The sequence below is a fragment of the Hyla sarda genome, chromosome 2 (assembly GCF_029499605.1).
Source record: "Hyla sarda isolate aHylSar1 chromosome 2, aHylSar1.hap1, whole genome shotgun sequence".
Taxonomy (NCBI): domain Eukaryota; kingdom Metazoa; phylum Chordata; class Amphibia; order Anura; family Hylidae; genus Hyla; species Hyla sarda.
Window position 1 is genome coordinate 343,515,778 of NC_079190.1, and position 16,088 is coordinate 343,531,865.

The window sequence follows — 16,088 nt, forward strand, 5'->3', positions numbered from 1 at the left end:
TAAAGCGGAGCTCAGCGGTAAAGTGTACCTAGTCCCTAGTAGTGTAATGCTTACTTTAACTTTCCAGTATAACAATATGTGTGTACAATTCTTTTTCCTTTAACAGCTGGAGAATAAGAGAGATGCTTTCTTCCCACCTCTTCATCAGTTCTGCACGAATCCGAACAATCCTGTTACTGTTATCCGTGGCCTTGCTGGAGCACTTAAGTTAGGTACTGCACTATATCGTCTCGTGCATATTTTTATATTGCTGTAGGTCTCACTTTAAAAAATTTTCAAAATGTTGTTTCCATGTTCTGAGAATACGTCGTCAAACATGCCTTTTCATGCAGAGTAGTTACAAATACAGCAATTAACTCCTTCCTGCAAATGGACGTGTATACACGTCCATTTTTTCTGTGACTTAATGCAAATGGACGTGTATACACGTCCTATACATTTTCTATCACCATGTCCGTTGGCATAGTGATAGAAACGTCATCTCAGCTGTCCTGGACAGCTGACCGATGACAGTATGCAGCAGGGGACCAATCAGACTGGTCCCCTGCTGCAGATCATTGTCATTAGTCAGTCAATTAGTGACTGACTAATGACAAGGACTTGCGGGGTTCCGGGCTGATCGGGTCTCTGGTGACCCGATCGCCCAGAAAACAACGATGATCGGAGCAGTCAGAGACAGCTCCGATCATCCTGAAGGGATAGGACCGAGGTGGCAGCTGCCACCTCGCTCTTAAACCCCTGCCATTGGTCGTTAGGACTAGCGACCAATGGCAGGAGGGGGGCGGAAGGTTAAAGGTGAAATCCCCGCTCTGCCCCGCCCCTGGATGTCGAGGCAGAGCGGGGGGAAGATGGCGGAGGGTCCCGGGACCAGCGATCATGTCCCGGGGCCAGCGATCGCAGCGGGACCTGCGGCGGGACCGGACAGACAGCGCGGGACCGGCGGAGGCAGCGGCGGACGGAGCTGTGAAGATCACCGGTAAGTGATCTTCACTGCTGCGTTCCAGGAGTTGCAAAACTACAACTCCCAGCAAGCCCAGACAGCCAAAGGCTGTCTGGGCATGCTGGGAGTTGTAGTTTTGCAACATCTGGAGGCCCACAGTTTGGAGACCACTGTGTAGTGGTGTCCAAACTGTGCTCTTACAGCTGTTGCAAAACTACAACTCCCAACACGCCCAGACAGTCCAGGCATGCTGGGAGTTGTAGTTCTGTAACATGTGGCCCTTCAGATTTTACAGCACTACAACTCCCAGCATGCCTGGACAGTCTGGGCATGCTTGAAGTTGAAGTTTTGCAACATTTGGAGGGCTACAGCTTGGACACCACTGCACAGTGGTCACTAAACTGTGACCCTCCAGATGTTGCAAAACTAACTCCCAACATGTCTTTCGGCGGTCTGGGCATGCTGGGAGTTGTAGTTTTGAAACAGCTGGAGGCACCCTTTTTGGGAAACACTAAGTTAAGTGACAAACTCAGTGTTTTGCAACCAGTGTGCCTCCAGCTGTTGCATAACTACAACCCCCAGCATGCACGAACAGCCAGAGGGCATGCTGGGAGTGTTAGTAGTATGCCTCCAGCTGTTGCATAACTACAAGTCCCAGCATGCCCTCAGTTGTCACTGCATGCTGAGAGTTGTAGTTTTTGCAACGGCTGAAGGATCACTGGTTGTGAAGTTTGTTCCCTAACTCAGTGTTTCGCAACCAGTGTGTCTCCAGCTGTTTCAAACTACAACTCCCAGCATGCACTGATAGACTGTACATGCAGGGAGTTGTAGTTCTGCAACAGCTGGAGGCACACTGGTTGCAAAACACTGAGTTAAGTAACAAACTGTGTTTTGCAACCAGTGTGACTTCAGCTGTTGCATAACTTCAACCCCCAGCATGCATGGACAGCCAAAGGGCATGCTGGTTGTGGTAGTTTTGCAACAGCTGAAGGTTTGACACCTTCACACGGGCGGGGGTCTACAGCGAACTTCATGATACAAGTTTGAGAGGCAGCAAGTTTTCCGCCGCAGCTCAAACTCTCAGCGGAAAGCTCACTGTAGACCCCGGCCGTGTGAGTGTACCCTAAAAACACCACACTATACTACATTACACAAAATAAAAAGTAAAACACTACATATACACATACCCCTACACAGCCCCCCTTCACCCCCGCCCCCCCTCCCAAATAAGAATAAAAAATTTCTCGTATGACACTGTTTCCAAAACGGATAATACAGCTGTTGCAAGACAACTCGCAGTATTGCCGGACAGCGATTGACTTTCCAGGCATGCTGGAAGTTTTGCAACAGCTGGAGGCACCCTGTTTGGGAAACCCTGCCACAGGGTATTTTTGGTATCGGAGGCAAGTGTAATTCTTGCATCCGGTTCCGTCCTTATGCAAATCCCTTATTTAGTCCTCAAATGCGCCTTACGCTCTCTCACTTCGGAGCCCTGTCGTATTTCAAGGCAACAGTTTAGGGCCACATATGGGGTATTTTCGTACTCAGGAGAAATTGCCTAACACATTTTGGGGGGCTTTCTCTCCTTTTACCCCTTATGAAAAGGTGAAGTTGGGGTCTATACCAGCTGTCATTGTAAAAATGTTTTTACATTTTTTACACTAACATGCTGGTGTTGCCCCATACTTTTCATTTTCACAAGAGGTAAAAGGAAAATTTGTAACGCAATTTCTCCTGAGTACGGAAATACCCCATATGTGGACATAAAGTGCTCTGGGGGCGCACAACAAGGCTCAGGAGTGAGAGCGCACCATGTACATTTGAGGTGATTTGCACAGGGGTGGCTGATTGTTACAGCGGTTCTGACATAAACACAAAAAAAAAAACACCCACATGTGACCCCATTTTGAAAACTACACCCCTCACGGAATGTAACAAGGGGTACAGTGAGCATTTACACCCCACAGGTGTCTGACAGATTTTTTTAACAGTGGTCCGCAAAAATGAAAAATCTAATTTTTCATTTGCACAGCCCACTGTTCCAAAGATCTGTCAAAGGCAAGTGGGGTGTAAATGCTCACTGCACCCCTTATTACATTCCTTGAAGGGTGTAGTTTCCGAAATAAGGTCACATGTGTATATGTGAATCAAAATATCATTCATTTGGAATGCATATTTTCCTTACAAGCAGAGCTTCAAAGTTAGAAAAATGCGAAATTTTCGAATTTTTCATGAAATTTTTGAATTTTTCACCAAGAAAGGATGCAAGTATCGACAAAATTTTACCGCTATGTTAAAGTAGAATATGTCACGAAAAAACAGTCTCGGAATAAAATTAATGAGTAAAAGCATCCCAGAGTTATTAATGCTTAAAGTGACAGTGGTCAGATGTGCAAAAAACGCTCTGGTCCTTAAGGTGAAAATGGGCTTGGTCCTTAAGGGGTTAATTGATCATTGCCAAGATCACATAATCATTATAATAGTTTATTAGACACTTGGTGTTATCCTACTGAAGCTGTGATTACCCACCTAAATAGGGTACAAGATACTGTTAATGCTTAGAATTATTATTTTGAGAATTTCTCCTTTTTTTTTTTTTTTTACAAAACAAACTAAGCTCAACACTGTTTTGATTTTTTCTTCTTAGACCTAGGTTTATTTTCTACTAAAACATTGGTAGAAGCAAATACTGAACACATAGTTGAAGTGCGGACGCAGTTGTTACAGCCTTCCGATGAAAACTGGGATCCAACTGGAACAAAGAAAATCTGGCGTTGTGAGAGTAGTCGCTCACATACTACCATTGCAAAATATGCACAGTACCAGGCTGCTTCATTCCAGGAATCACTAAGGGTTAGTAACTTTAATGGTTATGTCTTACTGCATATGTTATAACTCTGGTTAGTCATGTATACAGTTTGTTTTTACATGAATAAAATTGCAGGAATTTGGTATTACTGATGGGTGCAATGTGGCCTTTAAATGTAATTTAAGTAGACAGTATTTTCTCCTGAATAGCAGCATTTATCATAAGCAGTTATTATGGATTTTTCTGGCCAAACCTCCTAAAAAGGCAGATTTTGAGTACATTTCCTTGAAGGGGTTATCCCAACTGGTTACTTCAGCTTATCCTGCTGCTCTGATCTGTTTCGTGTAGGTAGTGGGAGGTAGGAAAGCAGAGAGCAGCCAAAGCAGGAAAGATACGCAAGTTGCGTAACTCCCATTGCGTTTAATGGGAGTTGTGCTAACGACAAGGCCCCGAGGGCTGCTCTGTTTGTTACTCTGGGAGTTAGTGCTATATTGTTTGCACAACTCCCATTAACATTACATGAACTAGTTAACTTCTCCACTTGGGTAGCTTTCGGCTTTATCAACCACCTCTGGCTGCTGCAAACAGGCTGGAGTAGCGGGAAAAGCTGGAGCAACCAGGGGGAACAACCCTTTTAACGTTTGGGACCAGGGCTCCTTGTGTATGACTTATGTAGTTGTATTTGTTTCAGAAAAGTGCACCTGGTTTCATAAAGGTCATTCCCATTTAGGGCTGCAACGATTAATCGATGTAATCGATTAAAATCGATAACTGGATTCGTTGTCTGCCGTCAGTGGCGGCAGTGAATGAATGAATGAAGCTGACATGTCTCCGCCGCTGCCCTGCTCCTAATGCAATCAGCGTACCACCAGGACATGTATGTTCTCTGCTGCTCATCTCCGTCGGGTACAGAGATAAGCTGCAGAGAATAGGCATGTCCCTGCTGTCTAAAGGGGGGGGGACCCTGCTGTCTAAAGGGGGGGGGGGGGGACCCTGCTGTCTAAAGGGGGGGAACCCTGCTGTCTAAAGGGGGGGGGGAACCCTGCTGTCTAAAAGGGGGGGGGGGGAACCCTGCTGTCTAAAGGGGGGGGGGAACCCTGCTGTCTAAAGGGGGGGACCCTGCTTTCTAAAGGGGGGCCTTCTGTCTAAAGGGGGGGGGCCCTGCTGTCTAAAGGGGGGGCCCTGCTGTCTAAAGGGGGGACTCTGCTTTCTAAAGGGGGGACTCTGCTTTCTAAAGGGGGGGGGGAGAACCCTGCTGTCTAAAGGGGGGGGGGGGCCCTGCTGTCTAAAGGGGGGGGGGGGACCCTGCTGTCTAAAAGGGGGGGGGAGGGGACCCTGCTGTCTAAAGGGGGGGGGGGCCCTGCTGTCTAAAGGGGGGGGGGGGCCCTGCTGTCTAAAGGGGGGGGCCCTGCTGTCTAAAGGGGGGGGCTGTCTAAAGGGGGGGGGGCGGCTGTCTAAGGGGGGGGGGGCGGCTGTCTAAAGAGGTCTGTAAAAGCAATGGTCTGCAGTCTGCACATACACATAAAAAAAGTTTTAAAAAAAAAATTTAAATTTACTGCTCCCCCTTTTCCTATTGCTATACAGAAAAAGTAAAATAATGTTTTCTTTTACATATTTGATACTACCGCATGGCTAACTGTCTGAACTATTAAAATATTAGTGAATCATTAACATTTTCTTTTAATAGTTCAGACAGTTACCCAAGCCGCAGTATCAAATTTATGCTGGTTTCTGTACAGGATCAGTAATAATGACCCTGTACAGCAACTGGCGTAAACGTAAAAAAAATATATATATAAAATTGCTGCTGTTTGGTCACATCACATGCTAGAAACTTTTAATATGGCCATTGTACATAGTTTTTCAAGTAGAATCAGCCGAACCCCCTTTTTTTTGGCTTTTTGACATTTTTCCCGATTAATCGATAAAATAATCGACAAATAATCGTTAGCTGCAGCCCTATTCCCATTGATAGTTTTTCAGTGGACAATCCTTTGTCTGTGACAGTAGTGAATTGAGGAATAATGTTGTGTTAAGATTTTTAATCAGCATTTATACAAAATATTAGAAATAAATAAAACCCAATATATCTTGTTTCCGGAGATTGATTTTCATGTTTTATCTCTTAGGAGGAAAATGAGAAGAAAAGCCACCACAAGGACCACTCGGATAGTGAATCTACATCTTCAGATAAGTGAGTGCCATATATTGTTCTATTATTGTGTATGAATATATATATTTTTAGATCTTTTTAAAATTTGATAAGATGATTCTCTAATGCAAAGAAAAAACAATATTCAGTTGGAATGCTGCAATTTGTAAGGTAGACAAATGTTGCATAATGTTGGTTATGTAATATAATATTAAAATTTGTTAGAATAAAAAAATTTTTTAGCAGACAATGTTTTGCTTAGTGTCAATATAATATAGTAATAATAATAATATGCTGATAGCATTTTTATGTATTTCACACTACTATGATGAGAAATAATAACACTTGACATTTTGGTAAATATCTAAAAATGTTTTTATTTTGTTTTTCCCCCACCATAGCTGTGGTCGAAAAAGAAAAGGACCATTTAAGACAATTAAATTTGGGACCAACATTGACTTATCGGATGAAAAAAAGTAAGATCACAGCATTGTTACACAAGAACCGTCAATACCCTTCCATGTAGCAAATCAAAAGCGGTTTGAGGCATAGACATTTGTTTTGTTAAAAATCTGTAATTGAGTTTAAATAGGATATCAAAGGAATAGCAAAATAGCAACTTTTTTTTTTTCCATGAACAGCAACACACCCGTCCTCAGTTTGTCTGTGTGCATTAAAACTTGACTCTCTGCATTTCAATGGAACTGATCTGTAATACCACACACAACCTGAGGACAGATGTGGTGCTGTTTTGGAAGAAATCACCAGTTTTTCTAATCCTGGATATACCCCCTTAGACTTGGGTCCACTCAGATGTTAAGGATTTGACAAAGGTATTTTGTCAAATTCATTAACCACTCTCCTTAAATGGAAGTGGATTGGTTTTACAACAGTTTTCACATGCAATTAATCAATCAGCTACCGGATCCTCATGTAAATTCATGTTAGATTAAATGGAGACAAATGTTTGACAAGTGAAATAGTTACTCAATATGTTACATAGGTGTTAACCTTTTTACATTTTCTTAATGCAGCTATTAGGTAACTTAGTTACAGATATTAACAAAAAAGTTCAATAAATGTGTTTGTAAGATATGATGTGTAGGTATCATTTTTATTCCACTATATTCATAGTTCTCAACCTAGGGCTTCTTTAAAATACCAGTCCAGGGACATAAAATTTATATTTTACATGACATGTTTGGTGTAAAAATAGGTCATACCTCACCAAATCCTCCACAGCTCCTGGTGTGATGTCATCTGGTCCCCGCTAGTCATCACTTCCTGCTTCCAAGAACAAGCAGTCTCAGCAGAGACTGCCTGCTCATTCATTCAGTCTCTCAGGCAGAACTCAGCTATGGCCAGAGATTGGTTGAGAGATCAGTTTCTGCTTTTTTTTTGGAAGCAGGGTGATGCGACTAACGGGGACAAGATGATGTCAGACTGGGAGCTGTAGAGGATTGGGGAAGAATTATAGAAGCAATCTGATCAACTTTCCTCTGCACAGATTTTAATAAATCTCACCTCCCTGTCCCTAGACAAGCCTGCTCAAATGTGATACAAAGCTGAAGCATTGTTAGCCTTTAAATATTGTTGAACAAAAAATATAAAGGCCACCACACCAAGCTTTTTTGAGACATGATTAACATTTAGGGTTTCTTAGGAGTGGAAAACATTTGCAGGGGTTCAGAAACAGACAAAAAATTGAGAATAATCGGTGCAGCTCACAAAGATAAAAACTATATAAAGAGGATACTCTGTTTCACACTACCCTATGGGTACACTACCCAAATATTCAATAAATGGTACAAAAAAAATCTAAACACAGTTTTACTAGCTATATCCCTGTACGTCTAGTAGGACTGTATTCAGATGTTTTACGGTAAAAAAAAAAAAAAAAAGGTTGGGAATCCCTGCTCTTTAGGAAAAAATTCAAATGATGTAAAAAAAAAAAAAAAAAAAAAAATAGACGTTATAAGTGATAGATTCTAAAATTATTTTCTCCATATTTTAAAGGTGGAAATTGCAGCTACATGAATTGACCAAACTTCCAGCATTTGCACGTGTTGTGTCAGCAGGAAATCTCCTAAGTCATGTTGGTCACACCATTCTTGGAATGAATACTGTTCAGTTGTACATGAAGGTTCCAGGAAGCAGAACTCCAGGTTTGTATGTTAGGCTTGCTATTTACATGGTGTATTTTATTTGTCACTCTTAACTTTGGCTGCATTTAGAAATATTTTTTTCTAAATTCAAATAGGGGCATTGGTTACGTCTCAGCTAAGTTATATCCTCAAATCGTATTCACTTGACTTAAAAGTGGCTTTGCTTTTTCATTTAAACATTTTTTGTGTTATCTTAAAGGAGAACTGCTGTGCAAATCTTTCAACTCTTCCTGTGCCTGACTGCAAAAACAAAAAAGAAGAAAAGAAAAAAAACTTAGTCTTCCTACGTTCCCCTGTTGGGCCGATATCGGCATCCTGTTCCTTGGCTGCTGCTCAGCTCCCTGCTTCATAGGCTTGGATGGTCACACTGCAGTCCGCGTATTGCCGGCCGAAGCACTGTCCAGCCTTGGCCGGTGATAGGCTAAACACCATGTAAGGAGCTCGGGCCCCGGCTTCTTCCTGCTGCCCGGGCTCCATACATTACAGTGCGCTCAGTCTATGACCGGCCGAGGCGGGACAATGCTGCGGCTGGCGATACCCTGACTGCAGTGTGATGTTCCGAGCCTAAGAAGCAGGGAGCTGAGCAGCAGCGGAGGAACGAGATGCCGATATTGGCAGAACGTAGGAAGGGGAGTTAAAGGTTTTTTTTGTTGTTTTTTTTTTTTTTTCTTTGTCTTTGCAGCCCGGGAACAGGAAAAGTTAAAAGATTTGCGGCGCAGTTCTCCTTTAATGCTACTGCTAAAATATGCACACATACATAAATGAAATGCTGTAGTGTGATGACTATGTATGATTGTCTCCCATTCTAGGTCATCAAGAAAACAATAATTTTTGTTCAGTGAATATAAATATTGGGCCTGGAGACTGCGAATGGTTTGTTGTCCCTGAGTCATACTGGTGTGTAATGAATGATTTTTGTGAAAAGTAAGTAAAATAAATAAATGCTAACATACAGTGATCCCTCAACATACAATGGTAATTCTTTCCAAATGAACCATCGTTACTAGAATTTATCGTATGTGGAGGGATGCCAGAAAGTTAAACAGATTTGTAAATTACTTCTATTAAAAAAAATCTTAATCCTTCCAGTACTTTATTAGCTGCTGAATACTACAGAGGAAATTATTTTCTTTTTGGAACACAGTGCTCTCTGCTGACATCTCTGTCCATTTTAGGAACTGTCCAGAGTAGCATGTTTTCTATGGGGATTTTCTCCTACTCAGGACAGTTCTTAAAATGGTGTCAGCAGAGAGCACTGTGGTCATGATGTCAGCAGAGAGCTCTGTGTTCCAAAAAGAAAAGAATTTCCTTTGTAGTATTCAGCAGCTAAAAAGTACTGGAAGGATTAAGATTTTTTTAATAGAAGTAATTTACAAATCTGTTTATCTTTCTGGTACCAGTTGATTAAAAAAAAAAAATAAATTCCACCGGAGTACCTCTTTAATGCCAGTTATTAGTAAAAATATGTGCATACAAACTATACATACACATTTTTTTGCAAATGTTCTGGGTAGAAGAAATGGTAATGGGTCATACTGTATAGTAAAAGGGTAAAACTGTATCTACAACGTCATTACTCTGAAATAGTTATGTTATCTGTATATCTGTGCTGTTGCTCCCCAAAGATATCAATCTGTTAGGTAGAGAATTCTGCTAATATGGCAAATTTAGTTTACTTTAGAATCTCAGTATTGTACATGATTAGAGTATGTTCACACAGTGTTTATTATTTTTGTTAGAAAAGGAGAACATATGTGGACAATAACTTTTGAATTAAGTTTACTTTCCCTTTCCCCTTTACAGAAATAATATAAATTTTCTCTTGGGATCATGGTGGCCGAACCTTGAAGACTTATATGAAGCAAATGTTCCAGTATACAGGTTTATTCAAAGACCTGGAGACTTGGTTTGGATAAACGCTGGCACAGTCCATTGGGTTCAAGCAATTGGCTGGTGTAACAACATTGCATGGAATGTTGGGCCTCTAACAGGTATGTTTAAAGGTTAATTCCCATCTTGGACATTAAAGGAATACCTTGTGGTATGCCTTAAATGTGTAACTGGTGCAGTTATGACCCTGCATCTATATGTAGAATAACGCACCTGTCCTGTCTGGTTGCGGTGAGCAGAAGTAGCCATTCTACTTTTTTAATGACTGTCATAAAAGATTTTGGGTGTTTAAAGTGTACCTGTCGTTAACAAAAACTTTTGATATAATGTAGATAATACCATTATATGTATATTGGTATCATACATTGATTAAAAAATGTTTGTATTTTTGGGTGAAAAAATGCTGTGATGTGTCAGAGCCTCACTTCAGAGCCCTGCTTGTCCTCCTTATCCTCACACTGTAGAGCCCTGCTTGTCGTCAGTGCACAGGGCCCATGCACACAAACATACACATTTTTTAACCAATGTGTATTACAAATATACATATAATGTTGTTTTCTCGTTCGGCTCCATTGGCGGGGACAGGAACAGTGTTTTTTTTTTTTTTTTTTTTTTTTTTTTTGCTGACACCAGGCATTAACAAAAAAGTCGTCGTCCCCTCCTGGCAGGATATACCCCGCCCACTGACTGTTAGCTAATCAGTTTTAGCTTAGTGTCTGTAGGAGGCAGATGCAGGTCCAGACCTGGTCTTATTATTTTCTAGTTTTATAGTTATATTTTTCTCTCTCCTTTGTTATTTTTCTAGGTTGGGGCGACAGGAGCATGGTGCTGCCTGATCTCCTCCCCCCCCCCCCCCCCCCCCTTGCTCACCCTGCTTTTTGCAGCCTGGTATGATGCAGGTGGCACTAGGCTGGTCGAAGACTTCAGGGGTGAGTATATGGGACATCTTTATAGGTAAGTATACTGTCCCCTCTCCATCCCTGACCTCTCTAATTCTCAGAGCTCTCCCTTTATCTTAGTTTGCTCATGGCTGCAAGCTCCTCCTTTTCTCCCTCCTTTTTTCAGGCCGGGGCGACATTTTTTCCCCCTTGGGTCTGCCATTCAGTGCTCTGCTGCGGCTGCGACAGTCTCACTGTCGCACACGCATCACCTCTCTGCCTCAGCCGCAGAGTTTTAATGTGCACGCGATCTGGCTTAGGTCCTGATGCCATCCTCCTCCTTCCTCCGGAGACCGCCTCCTCCGGTCTCTATATTTCCCTGGAGGGTGTCGTAGCACGGGCTTTGGAGGGCGGGGGCTGCTCGTAAATTTAGCCCGCGGATTTGGCCTGTTCTCTTCTGGTGGGTAGCTCCACCCCCTATTCTTGCGCATTATGCGCACTTCCAATCCCGTGCTAGCGCGCGCATCAGCGGTCAGTCTCAGTCTCCTCCCTCTGGATCCTCTTAACCTATCGGAGGCCTTTGCGCTCCAGCGAAGGAGGGGGGGGGGGGTCACGTGCTCTTTCGTCTGAGTGCGTTTATCCCCGTTTTGCTCCTCTCCTCAGAAGTTCTCATTACCAACAAGTCTGACTGAACACTGTTGCTGTACTTTTGGCTGTTGTTGCTGCAAGCAGCGCTTGTTGCTGCTTCTATGGGTTAACTGACTTATCTGTTTTGCCATTACAGAGAGGCAAAACAGGCGGTCGCTGCCTTAGTCATTTACTATGCTTGCACGGGCTGTAAAGCTAAAATGTCAGGTGGTTTGGCCGAGTCCACCTCTTCTGCCGGGATAGCTCCTTGGAGTGTGTGGTCTCTGACCCTCCTCTGGTTTGGGTGTCTTCACTATCTCAGACGATCTCAGACTGGCGCAGATTTCCAGAGGGGTGGCTACTGCCTTGAAGCATTCCTCCTTGCAAACTAGTTTGGCGTCCTCTGGCCGCTGCCGCTCTCACAAGCGTCCCAGGGTAATTTATTCTGACTCCTCACCCAAGGGTAGGTCTCCCCGCCACTCTCGCTCCCTGTTTCCATCTTCTAGACAGCGTCCTCGCTCACGCGGTCGCTCCCCTAGGGGCTGATCCCTGGCCCACCAGGACAGATCTGTGTCACCATGATCTGGAGCCTCCACTGCTCGTTCCCACTCTCCTGGGGAACTGGTGGACTCGGATCCACAATCTGAATCCGAAGAGCTGTCATCCATATCTGATATTTTTTCATCTACAGGACCCTCCAGTCTCTCGCTTATCCAAATCCACCACTCTTCCACTGGCTGATGTGGCTTCCTTTAACGACCCTGTTGACAAGCGAATTGAGAATTTGGCAAAGTACACCTTTAAGGCGATTGCCTCGTCTTTACTTCCGGCCTTTGCCGGGACTTGGGTATCCAAAGCCCAAGGCGTTTTATCCGGGCCTCCTCCAGATGATCTGGCGGACTTAGTTCTCCAGATCTCAAACGCTGGTGATTATCTATGTTCTGCTTCCCTGGAATCTGCACACTGTGCGGCCTTTGCCTCTGGCAACTTGGTGGCTATTCACCGCTCCATGCTGTTGAAGGCCTGGAATGCCGACGCGGCCTCCAAGAAATCCCTCACAGAGATGCCCTCTACTGGCGGCCTCTTTTTGGCAAACGACTGGATGAAATCCTCTCCGAAGCTATGGTTGGTAAGAGTTCTCTGCTTTCCCAGAATAAGGTGTGTCGCACAGATTCTCGACGCAAGTCCTCTTCGTTTCGGTCCTTTCGTTCCTTTGGCTCAGGTCGTCAGGACAAACCAGTGCTCGCACAGTCTAGGAAGGCTCCTACCTTCAAAGCTCGCTCCTCCTGGAAGCAGGACGGCCGTTCTGGACGTTTCTCCGCCAAATCAGGTACTCGCAAGCCTACTTCTACCTGAAGGGGTGCCCCTACCCGAGCCCTCTCCTCGGGAGAGCAGTCGCTTTTCCCTCTTTCTGGACACTTGGTTGGCACAGGTCCAAATTCCTGTCTTCGGTGGACATCCGGGATGCATACATACACATTCACATTTTTCCACCACACCGTTTTCTGCGGTTTGCTGTTCCGGCAGGTAAATTTCAGTTTGTGGCCCTGCCCTTCGGGCTGGCCACGGCCCCCAGGGTCTTTACCAAGGTCCTGGAAGCAGTGATCGCCATCCTCAGTTCTCGAGGGCTGTCAGTGCTTCTTTATCTGGACGACCTGTTGATAAAAGCTCAGTCATTGGCCCAAGAGTCAAGGAGAGTCCACATCACTCTTTAGACTCTGACCAGTTTCGGGTGGTTGATCAACAGGGAGAAATCCAACCTCTCTCCCTCCCAGTCACTGGTTTTCCTGGGGCTCCGCTTCGACACAGAGAAGGCTCGGGTCCTTTTTCCACCGGACACGCGGAGTGCTCTTCTGTCAGGGATCTGCCTATTGCGCCGCCCTCACCCGTTGTCCATCTGTTTGTGCATGGAAGTGTTGGGCAGGATGGTAGCCTTTCCTTTTGCTCAGTTTTGTTGCTGCCCTCTTCAATGGGCCATCCTGTCCCTATGGGACAAGGCTCCACAATCCCACCACCACTGATCCGCCTGTCCACCACGGCTCATCGGTCGAATCTTTGGTGGCTCCGCTCTCCTTCGAGGGGGTCGCTCATTTCTCCCACTGTGTTGGCAGGTCTTAACGACCGTTGCAAGTCTCCTCGGCTGGTGTGGTGGTTTTCTAGACCAGACTTTTCAGGGCCCCTGGTCTCCTCAGGAAGCTAATCTTCCCATCAACATCCTGGAGTTCCCAGCCATCTTCCTTTGCCTCCTTCACTGGGAGTCGATTCTCCGGGGCCGTCCGGTTCGAATTCAAACGGACAACCATCGTCAAGGGGGCACTCAAAGCCTCGCTGCCATGGCCGAGGTGTCAAAGATTCTTGTCTGGGCTGAATGTCAGGTTCCCTCCATATCGGCGATCCACATTCTGGGGGTGGAAAATTGGGGGGCGTACTTTCTAAGTCGCTCCTCTCCCAACCCCGGTGAGTGGTCTCTCCACCCGGAGGTGTTTGTGGCAATTTGAGAGCGTTGGGGAACCCTGGACGTGGACCTCTTTGCGTCCTGCCTAAACCGGCAGGTTCCAGCCCTCGTGACAAAGTCCCGCAATCCTCTGGCTTTAACTGTGGACGCGCTGGTCATTCCCTGGTCGCAGTTTGCTGTTCCTTACCTCTTCCCTCTGCTTCCCTTTTTTCCCAGGGTGCTGAGAAAGCTCAAGACGGAAGGAGTCTCTGCAATTCTAGTGGCGTCAGATTGGCCCTGGCGCTTGTGGTTCGTCTCGTAGTGGACGTTCCCTTTCGGCTTGTGGATCGGCACGACCTTCTCTCTCAAGGTCCTCTTTGCCACCCCAATTCTCTGCCGCTGTGTTTGACGGCATGGTAGTTGAAACCGCATTGCTGAAGGCTCGTGGTTCTTCCCTCAGAGTCATTCGCACAATGCTTAGGGCGCATAAACAGTCCTGTGATGACCTGGCGGGCTTATTTTCGGTGGTGCGAGGCCCGTTCTCTATCTCCTGTTAATTTTTTTCCTTGCCCAACCTGCTTGCCTTTCTGCAGTCAAGGCTGGAAACGCGTTTAGCACTCAGTTCCCTCAAGGGGCAGAGTCTGCGCTTTCCATTCTTTTTCAGCGCCCCATTGCTTCTGATCCTCATGTTCGCACCTTCCTCCAGGGGGTGGCACACGAGATTCCTCCCTATAGTTCTCCCACTCCACCTTGGGACCTGAATTTGGTCCTTGGCACTTTGCAAATTGCCCCATTTGAACCCCCTCGGGATATATCTCTCCACTTCCTTTCTTGGAAGGTGTCCTTTCTTATTGCTGTGACTTCCATTTGTCGGAACTGGTGGCTCTCTCCTGCTGACCCCCCCTTTCTGGTCCTTCACCACGACAAGACTGTGCTTCGACCGGTGCCTTCCTTTCTGCCTAAGGTGATCTCCTCTTTTCATCTGAATGAGGATATTGTCCTTCCCTCCTTCTGCCCAGCTCTGTCTCATGCTTAAGAGCGCTCTCTTCACAACCTGGACGTAGTCAGAACTTTGCAGGTTTACCTCTGCCACCTCTTCTTTTAGACGTTCTGATTCGCTGCTCGTCATTCTGGAGGGCCGACGCAAGAGTTTACTAGCTTCTAAGGCGACCATATCCTGGTGGATCCGGTCTGCCATATCAAAGGCCTATCATTCGAAGGGGAAAGCTCCCCCTTTCCGGGTTACAGCTCACTCCACTCGCTCTGTTGGGGCATCTTGGGCGGTTTTCAACAGGGCTTCAGCCCTGCAGGTGTGTAAGGCGGCCACCTGGTCATCTGTGTACACGTTTTACCAGGTGCACACTTCTGCGTCTGCTGACGCCATTTTGGGGCGTATGGTGTTGCAGGCGGCGGTGGCGTTGCCATCCGCCTGATTTTTTTGGTTGAGTTTTGTTTTTCCCACCCCGGGGACTGCTTTGGTACATCCCACGGTTCCTGTGTCCCCCAATGGAGCCGAATGAGAAAAGTAGATTTTTTAATACTTACTGTAAAATCTCTTTCTTAGGGGATCCATTGGGGGACACAGCACCCACCCCGTTGGTTATTGGTTTAACATGTGGGTCGGTTGCCTGTCAGTTGGTTCGGTTGTTTTTGTCTGGGCCTTACTCAGACCTCTGGTGTTTTTCGGTTCCCTCCTACTGCTTTGGGACTAAACTGATGAGCTCAGTCAGTGGTCGGGGTATATCCTGCCAGGAGGGGCCGACTTCTTTTTTGTTACTGCGTAGTGGCAGCCTCCTAGTGGCAGCAAGATATACCCACGGTTCCTGTGTCCCCCCCAATGGATCCTCCGAGAAAGAGTTTTACAGTTAGTATAAAAAATGTACTTAGCTACAGTATATAAAGTTTTTGTTTTTTTAATGGCAGGTTCACTTTGAGGGAAATCAAGCACAGAGAACTACACTTTCTGTAAGGCTGGGTTCACACGAAGATTTAACTATAAAGGAACCGGCTTTGTATCTAATTCATTTCAATGAGCCGACCGGAGTCAAACGGTGACTCCTGTCGGCTCATTTTTGCCCTGTATCCGGTTTTGTGACAGGACCTAAAACCGTGGCATATCACCGTTTTAGGTCTGGTCAGAAAACCGGATACAAAGCAAAAATGAGCCAACCAGTCAGGTTGACTCCGGTCGGC

General features: G+C 45.4%; 1 protein-coding gene across 7 annotated transcripts in view; it reads left to right on the forward strand.

The window, feature by feature from the left end:
* The window catches only part of KDM6A (lysine demethylase 6A), a 176,396-nt gene that overhangs the window by 142,987 nt on the left and 17,321 nt on the right, over window positions 1–16,088 (forward strand). For all 7 annotated transcript variants that reach the window (XM_056558175.1, XM_056558180.1, XM_056558181.1 and 4 more), the window contains 7 exons: window positions 107–212; window positions 3,588–3,793; window positions 5,879–5,943; window positions 6,303–6,377; window positions 7,918–8,066; window positions 8,876–8,990; window positions 9,870–10,057. In XM_056558175.1, coding sequence (XP_056414150.1) covers window positions 107–212; window positions 3,588–3,793; window positions 5,879–5,943; window positions 6,303–6,377; window positions 7,918–8,066; window positions 8,876–8,990; window positions 9,870–10,057 — 904 coding nt within the window. The remainder of the gene's footprint in view (window positions 1–106; window positions 213–3,587; window positions 3,794–5,878; window positions 5,944–6,302; window positions 6,378–7,917; window positions 8,067–8,875; window positions 8,991–9,869; window positions 10,058–16,088) is intronic.